Below are 21,350 nucleotides of genomic sequence, written 5' to 3'. Positions count from 1 at the left end.
GAAAGTTGCAACAATAAGACCATAATGTTATTTGAGGTGTTAACTGTCACAAGATAAATCCCCTAAAATTTTTAACTTTCAAACCCTTAATCATCTACATTCAGCCATTATTTTTCTTGTATCCAGACCAACCACAAGGACCTTGTACCCTATTTCAACTCCAGAATAGAAACCTCATCTCCTAAGAATATCCAGCTAAATACAATCACTTCAAAAGTTTCCAATGTACAAGACTCTCACATTCAATCACATATCCTGATTTTCCAGTCAAATATCCTAACTCCCTACCACCAATTATTTCAAAATCTACTCACCTGATGGCCCCGGAAAGGTCTCCAGCTGTGAGGATCCTGCTGCTGCTGCAGCTGCTGCAACGTATGGCACGAAGTTTTGTACTGCTGCTGAGAGGTGTGGCAGACCATGTAAATCAGGCGGAACTTTACAATCTTCCTCTGGTAGTTCCTCGCCTTCATGATCACTGCTCTCTGCCCCACCAACACTACCACCACCACCACCACCACTACTACTGCCACCACCAATACAACCTCTGCCAGGTCCTTCTTCCTCATCGTTCAGCTCATTTTTAGGCAACAGTCTTGGTGAGGACAACTCTGCCTTTGGGATTATCCTAGGTGAAGGGGAGCCAGATGAATTAGTGGCACCCATGGTTAAATTTATAACCCTAGCAGAAGTATCCTCTTCATGTGAACTTGAGGTTACTGGTGGTGCTTGAGATACATTGTTTTCACGAGTGGGTGGGGTAGGTCCAGCGGGTGCTCCGAGAGGTGATGGTATTGGTTTCCTCCGTTTTGCTGGTGGTGAATGCAGCAGATGAGGCTTGTGGCTTGGTGGTTCCAGGGGAACGAGAGGGTTGGCGGGGGCCAGGACGGAGCCGCCTATCCCTGGAAAGGCAAGGCTTTGTGCAGGGGATCCAGATCCCCCACCTCGGTGCTCCCCTCTATCCAGTCCCTCTTCTGGCTCCTTCTCAGGACTATTAGTAAGGCTCCCAAACTGGAAGGAAAAATACATATAATTATTAAAGGAATACAATTTAACACACTAAAATGACAAGCCTTGATTTTTTACAAAAATATCAAATTACAAACTTAACTCAACCCAGTTTAAATCCTTAACTCTTACATGGTAGACCTGGATTTTTTACTTCTAAAATTAAAATAAATTTGCACAAATTTTACAAATAGATACTCTTTAAAATATAGATCGATCCTATACAAAGCTTATCATTTTCTTTTGATGAAATTTGGGCATGATCACACAAAAACAATGTTTCCCAGTCATTCATATAGCATTCTCAACCTAAGTAAAATAGGTCATGATGGATGTAATAATGACATATCAAAATCTGGTAAAGTATGATACTTATTACCATGAAAACTTAAATCTACTCAATTTTGCATGCAAACCAATTTAAAATAACCAAATTCCAAGAAGGCTTCTAAATATAATGGGGGGGGGTGTAATTTGAAAATCAAGATCCTTTTTAGTATAACACCAGAATCCTTCACATACACTAACTGCAAACCAAACAATGGTAATCCATTTACTCAGAGGTTATAAGCCAAACCAAAGAAGGTTTTAGCCTACAGCATTTCTTATTTGTCATATAAAATCAAAGTACACGTATAAAAATATGGAGTAAATGCCACTTCTAGAAACTGTCTTGCCATAACAAATTAACTTACTATAGTGTACTGTAATTCTTTTTGTACTTTTATCAATTTGCAAGTCAAATAATAGTTATATTAAGAATGATAATTTTAGAAAACTGTTGCTTTACGTACCATACCATACGCAATTGTATTTCATGTAATACTGTATTGTCATATTAGCGTATTATAATTTATAAACATAGCAAGCGCACCATTTGCATTCTGCTAATGTTTCCATTCTTAAAATCATCCCCTGATTGCATTTTACTGGCATCGTCACAGCCAACAGTAGCCAAATGAAACGCATTTCGGAGATTTGTTTTATACGTAAATTATAAAAGAATTGTTTTATACGTAAATTAAAAAAGTTTAAAAATAAATTTTTTTTTAAATAATTTGTATTTTTCCTAACATACAAACCTTTCGGCGAAGCATTCAATCTCCTCAGTTTACCTTTTGACCCAGGTAAAAGAATGAGGGGTGGTAAGAGGTGGGCCTTTTATGTAAAGACCTCAAGGTTTTTATGTAAGGAAAAATACAAATTAATTAAAAATTTGCCATTTCTTCCTACACGAATACAAACCCTTGGTCTTTGCAAATGGAGACTTACTAATGGAGGAAGGATTCCATGTAATTCACTAAACTAACTGGTAGTCTGGCACACCTGGTATTCTCTTCTGGGTCGTGAAAGAGCAAAGGAAGGATACCATACCTATGATCTGTTGAATACATGGGATGTTCAACTGCCAAACTTCTGGGCACTTCGAATAAAAGGAAAGTTTGAAAACCATTGATTCGAAAGGTGTGCATGAACCCACAATGTCGTAGACTAAGTAGCTAAAAATAACCAACTGGTTTGCCCACAGTCAGTACAGCTCGTGACGGCTTGTTCACTCTTCCTCTGTCCACTGGAAGAGGACAGAAAGCAGGAGGAAGGTAGGAAGCCAGTCCTGCCCACACCTTCTCCCTGTAGCTGAACACAGGCGAGATGTAACCTGACCTTAAGAGCTGGGTAAATTACATCACTTACTGAGCATTACTGCCTACATCTCCCACTCTCACAGGAGTGACGTAACAGCACGAAGACTGAAAATAAGTTTTCAGAACTTAGTCTCCAGATCAGTTGATAGATATACCTGTTCAGACAAGAAACTAAGGTATCTATCAATACGGGTCTGATATCATTCCTTTAGCTGGAGAGAGGAAGGGTATACCACTGAAAGATACATTGTGTGCACAGCAAAATGTTATATCAGTTGGAATACTTCAGTCATGTGTATTCTATAGGTCCAACACCTAACAGGATTTATCTTCTTACCTATCTCGGTAGAGAAGAAAGCAACTAGAAAAGAAAGAGATCAGTATCTCGATCAATTCCACTGTCCGTATCAGTAAGATCTCATCGATACTGGGAAAAAAAGTAAAGTATACCTTAGTTTAACCAGACCACTGAGCTGATTAACAGCTCTCCTAGGGCTGGCCCGAAGGATTAGATTTATTCTACATGGCTAAGAGCCAATTGGTTACCTAGCAACGGGACCTACAGCTTATTGTGAAATCTGAACCACATTATAACAAGAAATGAATTTCTATCACCAGAAATAAATTTCTCTAATTCTTCATAGGCTGGTCGGAAAATCAAACGCGGGCCCAGCAGAGTGCTAGTTGAGAATGATACCAACCCGTCCAATGAGGAGCTGATACTGAAAAAGTGCTCTTGTATACACGTTTTTGGTATTAAAACCTATCTGGTGGCAGAAGCTGATAAGGGAAAGTAGGCATGCTCAATCATTTAACATTGCCAAAGAAGTGGAACTCCTGTACCCATACATGGGTTTAAGACTCCAGTGACTGAACTTGTCTGACATACATCACTCATCCTGGAATTTGTCTGATTGACGTCTGTGTTGAGCATCCTACTGCAACCCCATTCATCAGTACTGTACACAAAGATGATAGGACAACCCAGGGAATGTCCTATGATAAGATGATCTATGCAGCTTTGTGCTAAGTACTTTAGGACTTTGCACCTTCGACAGCCATGTCCCAGTACTGTCAATGGAATGTGCATCGTCAACAGAGGAGACGTCCTATGAGGAGATCCCCTAAGATGATATAAGTTCAGTATGCTACTCAAAAGAGGAGTTACCTATGATGATAAGACACCCACCCCATTTTTCTTGACTGAGGAACCACCATGGTGCTGTTCCTGAGCAACATTATGTAAAGCTTAAAGACTGACCTTAAAGCTTGAAGGCACAAGAAGAACTAGGTTACTGAGTTGCAAAGCAGTCCAGTTAGACTAGGATAGATTTGTACCCAACCTAACCTAACCGAACCCTAAACAGAGATGTCCTATGAGGAGATCCCCTATGATGACCTAAGTTCAGTATGCTACTCAAAAGAGGAGTCGCCCATGATGGTAGGACTGGTAAATGAAGTAAATTAAATGAAGTAACGCTGTGATTTTCCCCGTATTGGACGTTGCTTTTGGCTCTTCCAAAACATTTTGTGGCTTGCAAATTATTCATTTCTTTTGCCAAAGTTACAAAGTAAATTTAGTGGCATACTTTCTCAACATTTTCCTCTCCATTGAGTGAAAGATGAATAAAGATTTATTCTGTTCTTATTTATGGAAGTCACCATTGAAAAGGAGCAACTTTTCAACAAGTTGACAAATGTAAAACGACCCTTAATAAACATGTGTTAGTTACAGTATATAACTGGCATCGGCCAACGGCTCTTTCTCGATTTGATGTTTATGTCAGTACTTGCTGTTGTTTATGCCAGTGTCTTGCATGCTGTAGTAAATGGTTGTTAATTATAAGACACAGTGATGAATTCCTCGATAAGTCACAATGTTGTAAAGCCTGCTTTAATGTATAAAGATTCGCATTTAACCTAATGAACTTTGGCTTCTAGGACCATTTATTAGTTAAAAGCTAACTTGGATATAATATGCATTATCAATGGTATCTACCAAAACCAAGACAAGCATGGATAGTCCAGCTTAGCGTAATCTACTGTAAATACACCTCGCACTATACTGTGCACGATGTATATGAGCCTTTCAGTCGAGAAACACGCCAAGCGCCATCCTGGGCCAAAGTATTTTTAATTTAATTTATATTTTAAAAATGGCACTTTGCATGTTTCTCGAATGAAAAGCTCATGTAATGAAATCATGTTTTTGGATGAAATTTTAATGATCACATGATACTCCAATTCACCCTGTCTTGTAGAGGTGTCTTTTAGCTACCTGGATAGGAAGACGCAACAGTGTTTTGGTCGGTCAGCCAATGCTATTTTCTTTAATTAGACTGTGGCCTTCAAAACAATATTGTATCGACTCTCAGGCTTGAGATCCGTCCACTCAGTTATTTTTATGACTGGTTGGTTATAGCTCCTCTGTAGGAGTTCTGATGTAAATGACCACCCTCTTCCAAAAATGCTACTCCTTGGTTCTAAATAAATTGGAAGTCAAGGTTTGACACTCTCCAAACTGGAAATTCATCTAAGCATGGTCACCCCACTCATGGTATTAGCTGGTACAACAAATTCCATCAGTAGTTTAAGTCATTCAGTACTGAAAATCTTATGCATCTAATCCACTACCTCAAGAACAAAGCATCACCCTGCATTCTAGCCATCAGAAGAATAGGTGTGGCTGGAAACTTTAATTCTAATGACCCAAAGAATACTGTTCCAAGGTAGGTGTCAAACTGTCCACAGGAGATAATAAGGGTCTCTCCTGTTTGAGAAGTAGAGGATACCTTGTCATTTGTTTGAGAAGTAGAGGATACCTTGTCATTTGAGGCATCTCAATGACCTTACAAAAATACCTCTCCAACTCAGTCTGCATGGGTATCAGAGAAAAGGAACCTTCAGGTCCAGCAGAATCCAAGATAGTCCGAGCTGGATCCTGTATCACAGTACATGGAGACACCCCTAACCCAAGCTAAGGGAATTATGATGAGCATCCAGAATGAGTTCCAGACAACTAAGTCACCAAAGGCATGAAGGATGATTGCACCAATACAGTACAGTGCTCCCCCATTTCTACACAGCGATAATTTCCAGAGCCTATCATGGAAATGCAAATATCCCCTCTAACAATGCTTTGAACTGCCAAATATCTTGTATCCCTTAAACTAAAATGCTTATAACTGCCTATTTTAACATTTCACTGCTTATTTTGATATTTCAAACAAAAACATAGCTTAAATTATCATGCTAAAACATTTTAATATTTCAAACAAAAATTACACCCCTGGGTAACCAATTGGTTCTTAGCCTCGTAAAATAAGTCTAATCATTCAGGCCAGCCCTAGGAGAGCTGTTAATCAGCTCAGTGGTCTGGTTAAACTACAATATACTTAACCCCAAACCATCATCCCAAACCACTCAAAGTAACCTTATATTACAGTCTCTCCTACTGCTGTAACTCTTAAATAGAGTGTACAGTATACACCCGTAAAACTCTTATAACCGCCTATTTTAACAGTTCATCGCCAAACTTGACAGTTCAAGCAAATATTTACCTAAATCATCCCAGAACACCCTAATATCATTTCAAAGTCATGTTGCAAAATTGAGTACCAGCCTACAAGTGTTATTCTTAAGTATTCGATATCATGCAGACACATTTTCTTTAACCTACGTAACTTTGTGCATACTGTAACGCACTGGGTGTACATTTTATGTATACTGATATTTTCCTGTGTTGTAAGATGATTTTGAAATGATATTTACTGTATAGGTATGTATTTTAGGATAGTACTACTGTATACAGCATATCTAAAATACGTGGGCAGTTTAGAATGACGGGACACGCACCTCCAAACAGAATGCTAGGTTTGTTACTTCATGTTAGTTTTTTGGTGATTACGTACAAATACATTTATGATAAAAATGTACAAATACATTATATAAAAAAGACTTACTATAGTAAGTTTTTGGTTTACTGTTTTGTGGTTATTCCTCACCATCTCCCATTAATTAAAAAAAATTCTTGTCATAATTTTCTCTCTCTCTCTCTCTCTCCTTCTCTATCTCAGTATACATACTGTATACTTTAAGGGATCGACGCCTAAAACACCCAATAATCTTTAAAAATTCGATTTGCTGAAAAAAATTCTATGGCTTCAGATAGGGTTCAAGAATGTGTCCATGAAATATTATGCTAAAATTTGCCGTATTTCTCTAGTTATGGCCTAAAATGTAACAATAACTATATACCCATAAAACATCAGTAGCGCAAATTATTTAGTCTGGTATAGTTTTTATGCGATATATATTACTGAAAACTTCCTTTGAAATGAAATGTATAATGTCAATAATATCCTACTCGCACCTTTTTAGTTATTCCTAGCCATGACAACGCACACGTCATACCATGACGCCGACTGTGGCCGAGTTGCCTACAAACTTCCAAGCTAGAAGGACACGTTTTCATGCTCGCTAGCCTTGACTGAACTCTGTATTTTCTGCGGTGTTTTTGTTTTTTCACCGTGCCTAAAAGGTCCAAGAGTTCACTTCATGCTTCTAGAATGCGGAAAAGCCAAGTGGAAAAGTCCAGGCGGGGAAGTAGAAGAAAGAGTTCAAGAAATTACTGCCATAGAGGGGAATGGAGCGACGGAGAGAGAGAGAGCTGTCGCCCATCAAACGGCGCAGGCAGCGATCTCTGCTGACCAGAGACCAACCACATCCACCCCTAAACGCCTCTTTATTTGTTCGTCACTACCAAAGGGCAAAGATATTTTAGAAAAAGAAAGCAGTAGCTTGGAGGCTGATATTATAGACGATCCTGAAAATAAAATGATCATAATAAGTGAAGCAAGACTTGATGAATTCCTTGAATCACGAATCCCTAATTGTGAATGAAAAGTGATTCCCAGGATCCATTTGGCAAGGGATGGATTCCGAGACACTAATAAAAAGTGTAGGCAACTATGATACCCTAGAGTAATACCTTGCAGCAAGATCAGACAGGGGGACCAGGAACCTAAAATTTATAAGAATGTTTCTTAGGCACATAAATAATCAATTAATATTCTTATTTATAATCATTTTGCATTAATTAATACCCAAAAATAAAAATTAAAACCACAGAATTAATTGTAACACAGTCTTTGAAGTCCCTTTTACTTTTTTATGTAACTAAAACTTTGAAGGCCCGTTTCTCAAAACATAAGTTTTCACCTTCAAAATGTATCTCCTCCCTTAGTATTGGACCAATCTAAATGAAATTTCATATATAATATGAGGAAACATGGTAGATTAAATAAAGCCGGGGATTTTTAATATTTTGAGTTTCTGATTTTTGGCAATTTTTTTTTCTGTAATTTTTCCAAGAAAATTTCATATAAAAAATAAAAATTCATATCTTGAAAAATAATTGAAAAATCAAAAATCCCCGGCTTTATATCGAAGGTCCATATGTGTTTTATAAGTGGTTCAAATCTCATCCCTTAAAACCAAAAAGCAAAGGAGGAGATGCATTTTGAAAATGGCCATTTTTGGCCGAAAAATGCTCTGGCATCACAAAACCAAAGGTCACTGAAAAAAAATTTTTCACCAGAAGTTCCACACAATATCCTTTAACAAACCCCCTATATATCAACAACCTGTCCTTAAAAAAGTCGGAAACCGGCCGATCCCCTTAATGAGAAAACACTGCAAAATATCTATAACACGTTATTTCATTTACAGAACCCATTTATACTGTACTGATCTAAATCACCATTAAATATTTAAAATCGTAATTTCATATACAGGCAACACTCAACATTCCTACTCTCATCCCAGTCATTGTCAAGTCTCATCCCCATCAAGTTACTGTGATCCGATGTATTAACACTAAATTTCTCTTTCTCTCACTCTGAGACAAGAGAAAGATTGATTTTTTTATGCATGTATGTTTATTTATAGTCAGTATAGTTTTACAGATAATCACGTTTACTTTGTCATTCATTTTTTATATTTTCCATGCATAATTACTGTGTACAAGTTTTGCATTTAAATAAAAGCAGACTGGTCAGTCAGTAAAAGCAGCAGAGAGGAGAGAGAGAGAGAGAGAGAGAGAGAGAGAGAGAGAGAGAGAGAGAGAGAGAGAGAGAGAGAGAGAGACTCTCTCTTTCCTTTAATGCTAATGCCTAAAACCATCTTATACTTGTGAAGTGAAAATTATATCTGTTGTGCAAGGGCATTTTTCAATTATAAGTCTGAAGGGTTTCTATGGCACTTTCAACCACTAAAAACTACACATTTCTGTGATGATAGTATAGTTTTCAATAATTTTAACAGCTGATATTTAACATAATTCTGCTATGAACACTTTTGACTAGCCTAATGTTCCATGAAGGCTCTCCTGGAATACAAGAAAAATCTACAACACCATCAGCAGCTCCTTCATCCCTTGGAGTGGTGCTAGTTGAGGCCAGTGAGGCAGGGTATGAAAAATCATTGTCTGGTATGTGTATCTTCCTCTGACCAAACACAGCAAAAACAACTGAAAACAGGCCCAGTAATAGCAACAGGGTTCAAAGTAGGCAGAGCAGTTGAGAGAAGGCTTGCATTCACAATCTCAGCAAGCCAAACAGAGGGAAAGAGAGAGAAACAAAAATACATATGCACATTAAAAATATTTAATACACTCATACACTTGTGACAGTACGTCCATAAAGCATCTGAGCTACAAGTCAATCAGTAACAAGGGAAGATAATACCCTGCTGTGTGATTGGCTACTTCCAACCCTTCCAGCCAATTACGTGTCATTATGGAGCCTACCCTGCTGTCTGACTGGCTACTTCCAACCCTTCCAGCCAATAGCATGTAGTCATGGAGTTTTCTTATAGCCTAACGTGGCATATATTGCTATAACATATCTTTAACAGGATTAAAATTATAGTACTGACAATATACATACATACACACACATATATGTGTATACTGTAATATATATTATGGAGAGAGAGAGAGAGAGAGAGAGAGAGAGAGAGAGAAATGTTTGCTGTACACACTGGTAAACAAACAAATCAAGAAACAGCTGTTTTGTGATTTACAGGGATTTTACTTTATTTTTTCTTACTGAATTTATACTTAAAAGCATGAAAACTCATAAATCATTTCAAATATTAAACAATTTACTTCAGCAGGGTTTTTCACGGATTTCGCAAATTTCGCAGATCAGAGAAAAAATCACAGATGCAAATTAGTCAGGTTCCAATGAAATGCTTATGCACAAGGTATTACTGTATAAGAAAAAAGGGTTTTAGTCTCATAGACACAAATATCCTTCTTTCAATAGTTCTTTAAGACAAGAAACATACGGTTAACTAAAATGATTAGACCCAAAAGGATAACTCTTTCATGGCTTTCCATAACCTTTTTGCACTTTCATTCAAAATATACTGAATTTCTGACCCTAGAAATTCTGTTCATGTAATAATTTTATTCAACAACATAATTCCTGTAAACTCTATTTAAATCTGAATATTGATCATATAGTTTTAGCACTATCCTCATCCCCTTGCAACGAAACTTTGAAACTCTTTGTCTTAATATCCAGTCTCCAGTCTAATAGTTTTTTTTTTTTTTAATCCCAGCACTGCTAATTATTATCGAAGGGGGAAGGGGGTGTGATGGACATGACTCAGCCATGTCCCTTCACCAAAATCTTAACTACATATGGAACCTCCATAATTTTCTTTATGATATTTCTCACTTTCAGCCTACCACCTGACTCCTAGTGTTCTTAAAGCTTTACTCTCAACTTTTTCTTTTTTTTTTTTTACTGTGATACTATGATTTCTGTCCATGAAGCAATACTGACCATACAACATTAAACATGTAATCTTACTTTTGCATGCAGATGAGATAGGACAGGAAAGGAAAATATCAGATCAGGAAATTTCAATAAAGTGTCATAAAAACCCAAAGAGTCACAACTCAGAAGTGATGATCAGCAACATGTAGCAGGAGAGATCATGGATATGGTAATGCTGGGGACAGGAAAAGAAGGATTAAGAGATGACTGACACTGAATTTAGGAAGGCACAAAAAGGCAAATGAATATAAAAAAGGATGAAAACAAGATAGAAATGCCCAGAGACACTCCAACTGTGGATTAAGCAGAGATGATGACTGATTTTGCATGCAATTTCATTCTCTTTGATTACCAAATTTTATTCAGCCTACATTTTGATTATTTTTTCAATCAATTCCAATTCAACCTATGTTAAACATCAGTCATGAATTAACTGAATGATACAACCTCATTAATCCTTTCTCCATTTAATGTTATTTCATTCCCTACAGCTCACCTCTCATTCCGTAGTTATTAGTTTCATCGAGTCCAGTCCCTCAATACAAAACAATTTCTACCAAGCAAATCATGAGTCCCCTCTCTTGATATGCGATCTAGTCTATTAAGTAAATCTCATAAGTCATGTCGTTTTGCAGATTTAAGGGGCCAGCCGAATTTCAAGGAATTATCAAATTTTAGCTATTAACAGTTTTCAACTGTTTCATGTCTAAATAAACATATCCTGAAGCAATAATGCTTACAAAAAAAATTTTTTTTTAAACTGGTTTATTGATAATTTTGTTCATCGCTTGTATGACACTGTGAATCACAACTGGTAAAAAACACTTGTAAAAAATGTCTTTATGAATAACCCCAGACAGGATCAAGTAAGTTTTTTGTTCAAATAAACATTGGTTCACTGACAATTTTGTTTATCACTGTGAATGACAAATTGTAAAAAAAAAAAAATCTATGAATGATTCTGGATAGGATAAAATTGAGTTGTATACTGTTTTAGACTATTTTGTGTAAATAAACATTACTGTTTTAGACTATTTTATGTGTAAATAAACATATATTCAAACGTTACTACTAAAAAAAAATATTATATATATATATATATATATATATATATATATATATATATATATATATATATATATATATATATATATATATATATAGATTGGTTCATGGACAATTTTGTTCATCACCTGTACAGCACTGTGTAAAAAAAAAAAAAAAAAAAAAAAAAAAAAAAAAAAAAAAACAACACAAGTGCAAAACAATCTTATTCAAAAATAATTCTCCCACTAAAATAAACCATTCTCTCTACAGGACATGTCAGAGAAAAACAGGTTATAATGATATAGGGATAACTTGCTCAAGATGTCCAGATTATCTCAGGATTTTTGAAAGTCCAAATTTTTTTTTTTGGTTTTGCAGTTTTCTCAAAACTTATTTTTCAAAACTAAATGCTTATTTCTTCTAAGAAGACTGAACCTAATTCAATTAAACTTTTACAGTATAGTTTAACTATATACAGTATATTCTGTCATTGGGAAAATAATTTTTCTGTACAAATTTTAATTTTGCATATTAATTTTGAAAAGTGATGTCATGATTTTCTTCAACTGCAAAACAAAAGAACTCAAGAGGTTGAATTTCTAAATTTCCCAACGAGAGAATTCTCATTATTAGTTGTAGAATTAGTAAAAATTTAACGCAAATCCCTTCAATCACAAGGTAGAAACAGTTACTTAATTTATCATGGGGCCTTATGGCGTCGGCACTCCCCTTAAGCAGCAACATCAAATCAAAATAGCTACTCTAACTTAATCCCTCTTCTAACTCAAAACCATTTTCTTCATTATAATTCCCAAAAGGGACAAAGAGCAAAGATAACACAGCATCATCATATCATACCCCACAATTTATTGAAATCATCTGACAAGACTCAATCAAAATAAACTATGTAACCACTTAATTCAAAACTGATTTCAATCAACTTTACATATTTGAGCTGCCAAAATACTGCTTTCGAAATTTCAAAGATAGACCTTTGACATGTTGAAAGCGAAGTACAATGACAGTTTATTTTTAAGCAGAATGGAAGGTTTTTTTCAAATTGTCATCTTTTGTAAGTTGTCATTTTGTCACAGAGCTGTTAGAGAGTTGCAGTGCTTGGGTACATCACAAAAATTTCATATCCATCTGTCTTCTGATGGAATAGTAGTTTATTCAGGTGCTGGCAGGTGTGTTTTGTACTTTTTTTTTTATTTTTAATTAGTTTATAGAGACCAGTGGTCACAGTTTCAAACACTGGGAATGGCTGGAATGATTTGTCGCTAAAATTTGACATTACATTAAGCACCTGGAGGTTGAAGGGACACTGGCTAAGACACAGGGTGTACATTGAAGGAATCCTTAATACTGTCTTACTCTGTGGCTTGTCCTGGTGATTCAACAAAGGGAATGCATAGAAAGTACCATAGTCCTGTTTTACTCTTGTTACTTGTTATGGTGATTCATTCACACCTCATGGGAGCTGTCATGGAATGGTTTCAGTTCTCAATGGAGGTTGCAAAAGCCTTTGTTTTTCAAAGATATCAGATTGTTCAGTGTTTTTCAAAGATATATCGTTCAGTGTTTTTCAATATATCAGATTGAAACTAGGTTACTGAATTGATATTTATAAAGAACCTATCCTATACAACTTTATGGTTTAAGATCAACTCATACTCTGCTGTGTGACACTAGGCACTTTAGTTAGCAGTTGTATAGGCTAACTGGAGTTTCATAATACAGTATTGCCACATTGGTCAGTACATGCTAGAGCCAAAATATGGATTGCCATAATTCACCCTTAAGTTTAGAATCTGCTCATAATAAGCACTTAGGAGCATTAATACCTTCTAAGCATACATTACCTGCTCATATCCTATGATATAACCATATATTACCGGTTCATATCCTATGATATAACTAAGATATAGTAGTGTATTCTTTCTTGGAGGAAATTTAGTAATTAGAATAGAAACTTGTATGCTCAACTTTCATCAGTACTCACCTGTTCATTATCACTAGTTTTCTTGTCTTGAGCAAGTCCTTTTATTCGGAGGGCCTCAGCAGTTTTGAGAAGGAGCCCTAGTCTCTCTTGGGAAACATTTACTTCACCATGATATATAAAACTAAGAAGGGACTTTAATTCTGTAAAACTGGTATCACGCAATACAATTACAGGGTGTTGATGTGCAGGGAGATCCTGAAAGAGAGAGAGAGAGAGAGTAATCGATAAGCCTCATGTTAACATACAAAATAACTTTCAGCATTAGAAAGAAAAGAGGAGGAGGAGGAGGAAACTGTAAGATACAATGACAAAGTGTAAAGAATGTTGAGGTCCTCTTGACATGCCTTCAGTATAATTATATAAAAAAGGTTTATGTGAATATTTTTCATCATAAGAGGATAACCCTTGATACAATATTTATGGTATGAATATTACCTACTTTCTCTATGAAGCCACTCCCAACTAGGTATTGCTTGTTCTTCCTAATAGTGAATGCATCTTGAGGATATTGAGATAGGTCTCTGCTATACTTAACATAAATGTATTGACCCAACCACGCTATCCATTGCCAACCTATACAAGACTATCATACTCATTCAATTCTCTAAACTAGGCTTGTTTGGAGCACTGCAAACCCACTAGACTACCTTGTTGGCTATGAGCAGCACAGCAATAAATTTAGTTGTAGTTAGATAGGCATAAAGCGTAACTTTCCTATGGGGATTTGACCCAAATACTGGTTCTTCAAGTCTTCACCCCATGGATGACTAGGTATGAATGGAGTCTACAGGAGCAATAATTATCAAGAATCTTTTCTTCTTAAAACACCACTGAACTCTTGCGGTGTAAATACTCTCAAATTTACGTTGCAGAAACTCAGATCAATGAAAACCCAAATCATGTAATCAAAGCAGGGTTAAAAGGACCGCATAAAAAAAGTAAAACTGAATACCAAATGTAGACGCAATGCAACTTACCCTGAACAGGTCTCTGAAGTATGGGCTGCATGCTGACAGCAAGACTCTGTGAGCTTTTACTGACTTTCCTTCTGCTGTCAAGGTTACATCCACGAATTCTTCTCTGTCCAGTAACGTTTCAAAGGATGACACAATATTTGCCTGGAAATTGTTCCACCGTAGGCAGAACTGCTGTTCAGCCATAATCCTTCCGTCCCACGGCTCCCGCGCACCTGGACCACCAAGCCCTTTAAAAAAAGAAAATGAATTCTAAAATATCCTCACGTAACTAGGTAAAATACATAATTTTAAATTTCCTCTCGTAAAAAGGGAAATTAATAGGAAAGTTTGTTTTGAAATGGCCAACAAAAAACATATTGTAAACCAAACAATGCAACCACTCAATTAACAATGACAGGTATGGACCTAAAGTGCAATAAAACTTCAACTTTGTATGAGAAATGCACAATCCACTAATTTAACGTAAGTTTCTTTTCAAATATCACAACATCCATGATACACGTCTCTTAAAAACATATGCTGACACTCCTGATGAACCCCCTTTAGCTGTACGAAGACAAAGACTGATGAAAAACCTTGAACCTACTATAACTGAAGCTACCAAACAATCTGTCTACAAAATAATATGCTTTGATAATTCAACATGCTCTTTTACTCCTTCTTCCCTATTATTTACAGTAAATAAAACTTTGTCAGCAACTTTGCTATTCTACAGTAGGAATTGGGCCTGCTACAACAGTTCCTAAAACAGCTGGTAAATAGATTACCGTAAAAAAGGTAACACAGGAACTTCAACACATTAACAGGGCAAGAATATCTACAGGCACGGATATATTATTCTTTACGCTAAAAAACATTCAATTCAATCTTTCTTAACACTTTTGAATGGAGAGGTAATCGAAGTTAAAACTGTATCAGCAAATAACACTTCATTTTACATTTATTTGTAATATTCTAGTAGAGGTAATCGAAGTTAAAACTGTATCAGCAAACAACATTTCATTTTACATTTATTTGTAGTATTCTAGTAGATCAATAAAAAACCCTTTAAAACATGTTGAAAACAGCTGATTTACCTACCCACTAATAGTATTTCATAACATTCCATTTCAACAATACTGAAACAGGAATTTTTCAAATTAACAATTCAAAAAACATTCCATTACTTTCAGAATATAGCAGTACTAGAAAATTCTCAAGAACCCACCCAACTTGACATAAAAGAAAGTTATACTGCACCTTTAAGTACAGCACCCTGTGTCCAGCATTTTCACCTCTGTGGATGGGAACCAAAAAAGGGGAAAACAGTTAGAAATAAGCATCTCAATGACTAAACGTACCGAAGTAATTTACTCTAATAACCATCCATTGATAACGATATCTCTGCTAATTTTCAAATAGGTCATTATATCTTTGCTTGGCAACCTATACAAAAGCACAGACCTCTTGCATAAATTTAAAAACAGTAAAATTTCCATGTATATTTTACTTAGTTTACCGTTAATGACAATACAGTACTCATGTGCTTGGCTGGAAAACTATGAACTAATGCTTTGAAAATTTACCACCTCAACTAAAGGAACCGGGGCCTCTTGCCATGGAAATAGATGAAAATCACCACCATAAATCCTACAATACAGTTGAAAGAGGAATATAACCCTCACAACTCAAGTTTATTGCCTACTGATGTTCAAACAAAAAGCATTGACGAAAGCTAGATTAATTCTACATTCCCTCTACAGGTGATTAGCATAATTATAAAGGTCACAAACTTTACTTGCTTATGAATAAAAAATAATTGCAATGAAAATTACAAACATTTGTCAACAAAACAAACTGACCACTCCTAAAATCTTCTAAGTACCAGAAACTGTGTAATTCAAATATTTTTCTAATATAAAATAAAACACAAACAACACTGTATAGAAAAAGCAACTCTTGACTACATACACAATTTTATAACTGTCAAATTGCTGACTAAACAACCATATCTATTCTTCTGGTGTCCTATGCATTCTCAAACTGCTACCTAAATTCTGAATCTAATCATTAGTTATCTTCTTAATCATACCATACAAAGCAAACAACAACCTGTTTTGCAAACTTGACAAACTTTCAGATGACAATCACTTCAGAAATTAAACCATCCCAACTGCAAAGTGACGGTAAATGATCTTAACTGGACCCACTGCTAACTAACGCTACACATCTTCAGCATCTAATATTTAGTTGAATGACAACACAACCCTTACCTGTGAAATCCATTGTCGATACCACAACCAAAACCTTACTCTGAATACCTTTGCTATATAAAGTGATTAAGATACGGCCTCTTAACTCCAACTAAGTTAAACAATGACAGGCAGATGCCCTTACTTGCATTGGTTTAAAAAATAGATTACAGAAAAAAAAAAAATATATTAATTCGAAATGCAGTGCTTGGCTATATTCTTAATGATCTGAGAGAATATTTGGTGCAAATCTATGCCCTAAATCTACAAATAATGACCTGGTCCATGATGGTTAAGAGTTTAAACTTCTTGTTGCTTAACAAAGGTATGATATCTATATTTCACTGAAAACAAACAAACTTGGCATTCCCTATACAGAGCTACAGCCTTGCTGGTTTAGTTCCTACATATCATATAATCTGTTAGGGTGCAAGCTACAAAACAGTATAGCACTAATACCTTGAGTTGCTGCTGATCATTGTTGTATAATTTCAAGACGGTAAAGTTAATTCTATCTGATGCTAAATTACGCAGCTCATTTCAAAATATAAAATAAAAACACAGGATCACATTACCAACCAATACATTCAACATGGAAAGGGCCTTGCTGATCATGAAGATGACACAAAATATCACAATACATTTCACTTTTACACAAAAATTTTTAAGATGGAAAATTAAAAATAAAAACAATCAAAAGAAACTCCACTGCAATTTCCTCATAACTCTGCTGCTACAGTAAATTTCAATCTTCACACTAAAGTGTAGCAGTCCCCTAGTTTTATGGTACTCTTGTTAGATAAAGTGTACCCTTAACTTTTAAATTTAAAAGCTGAATAAACTTTATCAATGGCAGATTTAACCCATTTATAGTAAATTTAATCTCTCATACTGGCATTTAAACCACTGAAACTATTTTAAAAACTTGTTAAAAAAATAGTAAACTCTTTAATAAAACAAAACTAAATTAAAAAAATAAAAATCACATTTTTTAATTAAATAATTTGTCTGCCTAATGCTCACTTACAAAAATCAGTTCCTGATGTCGTTCTACTCATTTTATAAATTACACCCCTGAACTAGTGTAAAAATAAAACCATATTATAACTGGTAACAAATCCAATTTAGAATTGACAAAAAGCCTGATATGCATTTGAAAATATGCAATGCAGCAACTGCTTTAATTAAATCAACTAGACAACACTGCAAAACTCCTGCTTAACCTCATTTTTGCACTGTCACAAAGCTAATTCTCACATTATTTCAACAATATTAGTCCCATAGTGAAAATGGCATAAACCACACTGATTGCGGATGTATTTTATAACCACAACAAACAAACATCCAGACTTTCAATGAGTACTGTGGTGGACTGAATCAATTTACAATATAACCTGCTATAAACTTCAATATATTTTCAAATTTACATTTCCTGCTGCTGCTATTTGAATAAAATTGAAATCTAGCAATCTTTGATTGAAAGATTGCAAATCTGGACAAAACAATATCTACACAGGCTAGCAACACCTGGCCTGATGCAGGCTAACTTGGCCTACCACTTAAACAGCAAAAGTAGGTTAGCCTCCCCCCCTCTCCAAAGATTCATACGCTGCATAACTTAATGAATTTCAGAAACACATATGCAACTCAACACACTCACTGAATGAAATACTTGCAAAACAAGAAGTGGTTAGGCATCTATCCAAAATCAGGGCTATACAATTCAAAATAAAAAAACACCTCAACACACCTTAACATAAGTGACTGGCTTGGAACAGGCATTTCACTGATGGCATAACGTATGCTTGGTCTCATTTGATACACTTCCTCACACAGCCAAATAACTATTTCTACATTAGCCTATAGGGTATTGCTATCGCCTACGATAAGATACCCAGTAAACTTTGGGAATATATCTGCAGCCTAGTGACCACTGAATCTATAACTGTTGGCTTAAAAATTGATCAATTACCTTCAATAGCCAATTCAAAGGGAAAGTGGACACTACGCTGACTATAGTTTAAGCGATCAGGAGCTGGGCTACATCACCTGTCATTTGTCTGTCAACAATCGCCCACGACACCATGAGACAACAAAACTGGGGGGCCTACTTAAAGCGCCATGCAAGAAAATTTCCCTAACTTTACACTAATCCAAACAGTATGGAACAACATTTATCGCCAAATTGGGACCCTTCCAATATCAAAGATGCTGCCCAAGATTTTGACATTGCTGACTTTGACAGACACGAACTAGCAGCCTATTCGAGATAAGGGCTACGCTGTTACTCTTTCCAGCACTTGAAAATTAAAATGAAAAAGTCATGCCTCACCCAAGGCATATAAGGGCACTGTGCCCATAGTAGCTGCAGCAGCAGACCAACGTGGCACTGGATGCGGAGGTTGGCGCCGCCCTTTTGACATGCAAGACGCGCACCCCACCACCGCTCCTTCAAACGCCCAAGATGGCGGAGAAAACCCAAAACATTCTCCAACACAGATTTCCAACAGCCACCCAAGGCTTAATTATCACAGTAACATTCACATTTCACTTCTAAAACGCTCCTATGCACCTTCATAAATACAACTTAACCACAAATACCGATCAACATTATGTTGGAGTAGCGTTATGAATGCGAAACTTACGCAAGCTTCGTGCTCCCTTTAGCCGTGTTGTTAGCAGCTTGTCTCCTGCTCCAGCCTCTACGACTGAGCCGATGGTTCTTCTTCTGTCCCGGCCCGACCGCACTGCCTGATGCTACATAAAATTATCTACCCACATTTCTTATCGCCCGTTATAATCAATTACCGTCCACAATGATGCATATTGTGTTTAATTATGATTAAAGCTTGCGTTCAAAAACAAAAATAAGAAAGTATCTATGACCCTATTCTGTTCATGCCAAATACGTCGTTGTAGCATGGAAGGCGTAATGCGGGCATGAGAAGTCGTAGGTCTCAACTTGCGTGTGCACATGAATTATTAATTAGCACCCTACGTATTCCTCCTCATACCTTTAATCTAACAAAAGTGTATTGTCACCGAAAGTATTTCGTAGAGAAAAGTTCTCAAAACAGTGAAATGCTGACGAAAGAGCACATCGGTCTTTGCATATAAATTAGGTACTTAAAAAAGCACAGACGTTCTTCAACCGGCAAAAGCTTGTCCAACCAACCAGAGTTGAACCTTACTTCTTGCACTCGGTCCCACCTCCTCCCATCAACCACCATATGATCACTACCTCACACTTTATTTAATGACTTATAGACCTAAGCTCTTGGAGGTCACAATCTAACATGTTTGTGACTGAGAACAGCCTTAGATGTAACAATTTAAAACTGAACAAAGACATTAAGACGAAAAAGAAAAAGGAGGACCAGAGAGGCAGGATCGCTAGTTTTTGCAAGATCTTCCCCGTTAGCTTGGCCTAGTGGATGTTGCCATATGATCGTCACTCTTAACATTTACGCAATACGAATGCTTTATGTGGCCTTGCTCTAGAGCACCTATTTAAAGAATGTCGTTACAAAAAATGAAAAAGACAGGATTGGTTACATCAAATATTTAAAAAAGGAAATACACAGGAAATACTTTAATTCCGTTCTGCATGATATGGCAGACATACAGACTGGCCTAGAAGCCTTCATACAGGGTGGCGCAAGATTAAACCAACGAAAGCACTATAGTATTTCGATGCTAATTTGTATTATGGAAATAAATTGGTAAAGATTTGAGACTTCTAGGTTATTTCCAGATTTGCTAACGTATCAGTATATTGGTACGCTTACAAAACATGACTCCAGCATACATGACAATTGCAACTGAAAGATCGGGCAAAACTGTTCGCTGCGGGGAGGTTTTGTTGCTGCGAGAAGCCGGGTTGGCCGCGCTAGGCTCCACAAAAACTGCTACCTCTACGAGAATGCAAGACGGGCGCAGGGCTGGGGCGTGAGGCTATGCCGCCAATACTCCACAACAACCCTGCCGCACCCACCCTAAACCCCCACTACCTCCTCTCCCCCGTACTTCCCTTAACTATCCCCAACCTCAATCATTCGACTTGCCCTAAACCCTTTTGAAAGGATGAAAGCATCACTTGAATACTGACATTTGCAACTATTTTTCTAAGGTTTGCAAACATTCTATTATATGTTGGTGCATTCTTTTCTCAATGAAACGGTAAAAGCTTACACATTCGAAGACCATAAGCTGAGTACATATATATTCACCAAAATTAGTCCTTTATTTTCAAGGCAGCACCACACAAGAGATGAAATTTTCAATTTCATACTTTTAAACCAGTGTGTTCGCAGTAGGTAATTACAGGCAGCGTGCTTCACGAACAAAATCCAAAATGTGAGCAACTGTGCTCAGCAAATCAGTCCTCATCTGGAGCTCATATCTGTGGCTCAATCTCAACAGGAAGATAAGAATGTAAGGCTCCAAGCCGAGTTCCGAGTAGTCATTACAATACGCTAAGCGTTTTAATACGTTGTCAACATCAAATTGGACACAGAAATGGCGTTGCAATGACGCATCTCCAAAGAAAATATTTTCGTATTCCAAAATCTATCATGAGCAATAACAGGACATTA

The 21,350-nt window shown here is 36.4% G+C and overlaps 1 protein-coding gene across 30 annotated transcripts in view; it reads right to left on the bottom strand.

Moving 5' to 3' along the window:
* Nucleotides 1-21,350, bottom strand: part of LOC136835369 (broad-complex core protein isoforms 1/2/3/4/5-like) — a 946,407-nt gene that overhangs the window by 343,397 nt on the left and 581,660 nt on the right. For 5 of the 30 annotated variants that reach the window (XM_067098810.1, XM_067098814.1, XM_067098825.1 and 2 more), the window contains exons 1-5: nt 19,401-19,942; nt 15,764-15,800; nt 14,525-14,751; nt 13,548-13,742; nt 315-1,011 (exon numbers count right to left, since the gene is read on the bottom strand). In XM_067098810.1, coding sequence (XP_066954911.1) covers nt 315-1,011; nt 13,548-13,742; nt 14,525-14,707 — 1,075 coding nt within the window. In that variant the 5' untranslated portion in view covers nt 14,708-14,751; nt 15,764-15,800; nt 19,401-19,942. Of the gene's footprint in view, nt 1-314; nt 1,012-13,547; nt 13,743-14,524; nt 14,752-15,731; nt 15,801-19,087; nt 19,231-19,400; nt 19,985-21,350 lie in introns of those variants that run through there. The other 25 variants (XM_067098811.1, XM_067098815.1, XM_067098826.1 and 22 more) reach the window with 13 other exon arrangements.

This window comes from Macrobrachium rosenbergii, chromosome 55, assembly GCF_040412425.1.
Source record: "Macrobrachium rosenbergii isolate ZJJX-2024 chromosome 55, ASM4041242v1, whole genome shotgun sequence".
NCBI lineage: Eukaryota > Metazoa > Arthropoda > Malacostraca > Decapoda > Palaemonidae > Macrobrachium > Macrobrachium rosenbergii.
The sequence above is the reverse complement of the archived record's forward strand: the minus strand, read 5'-3'. Positions and strand labels throughout refer to the sequence as shown.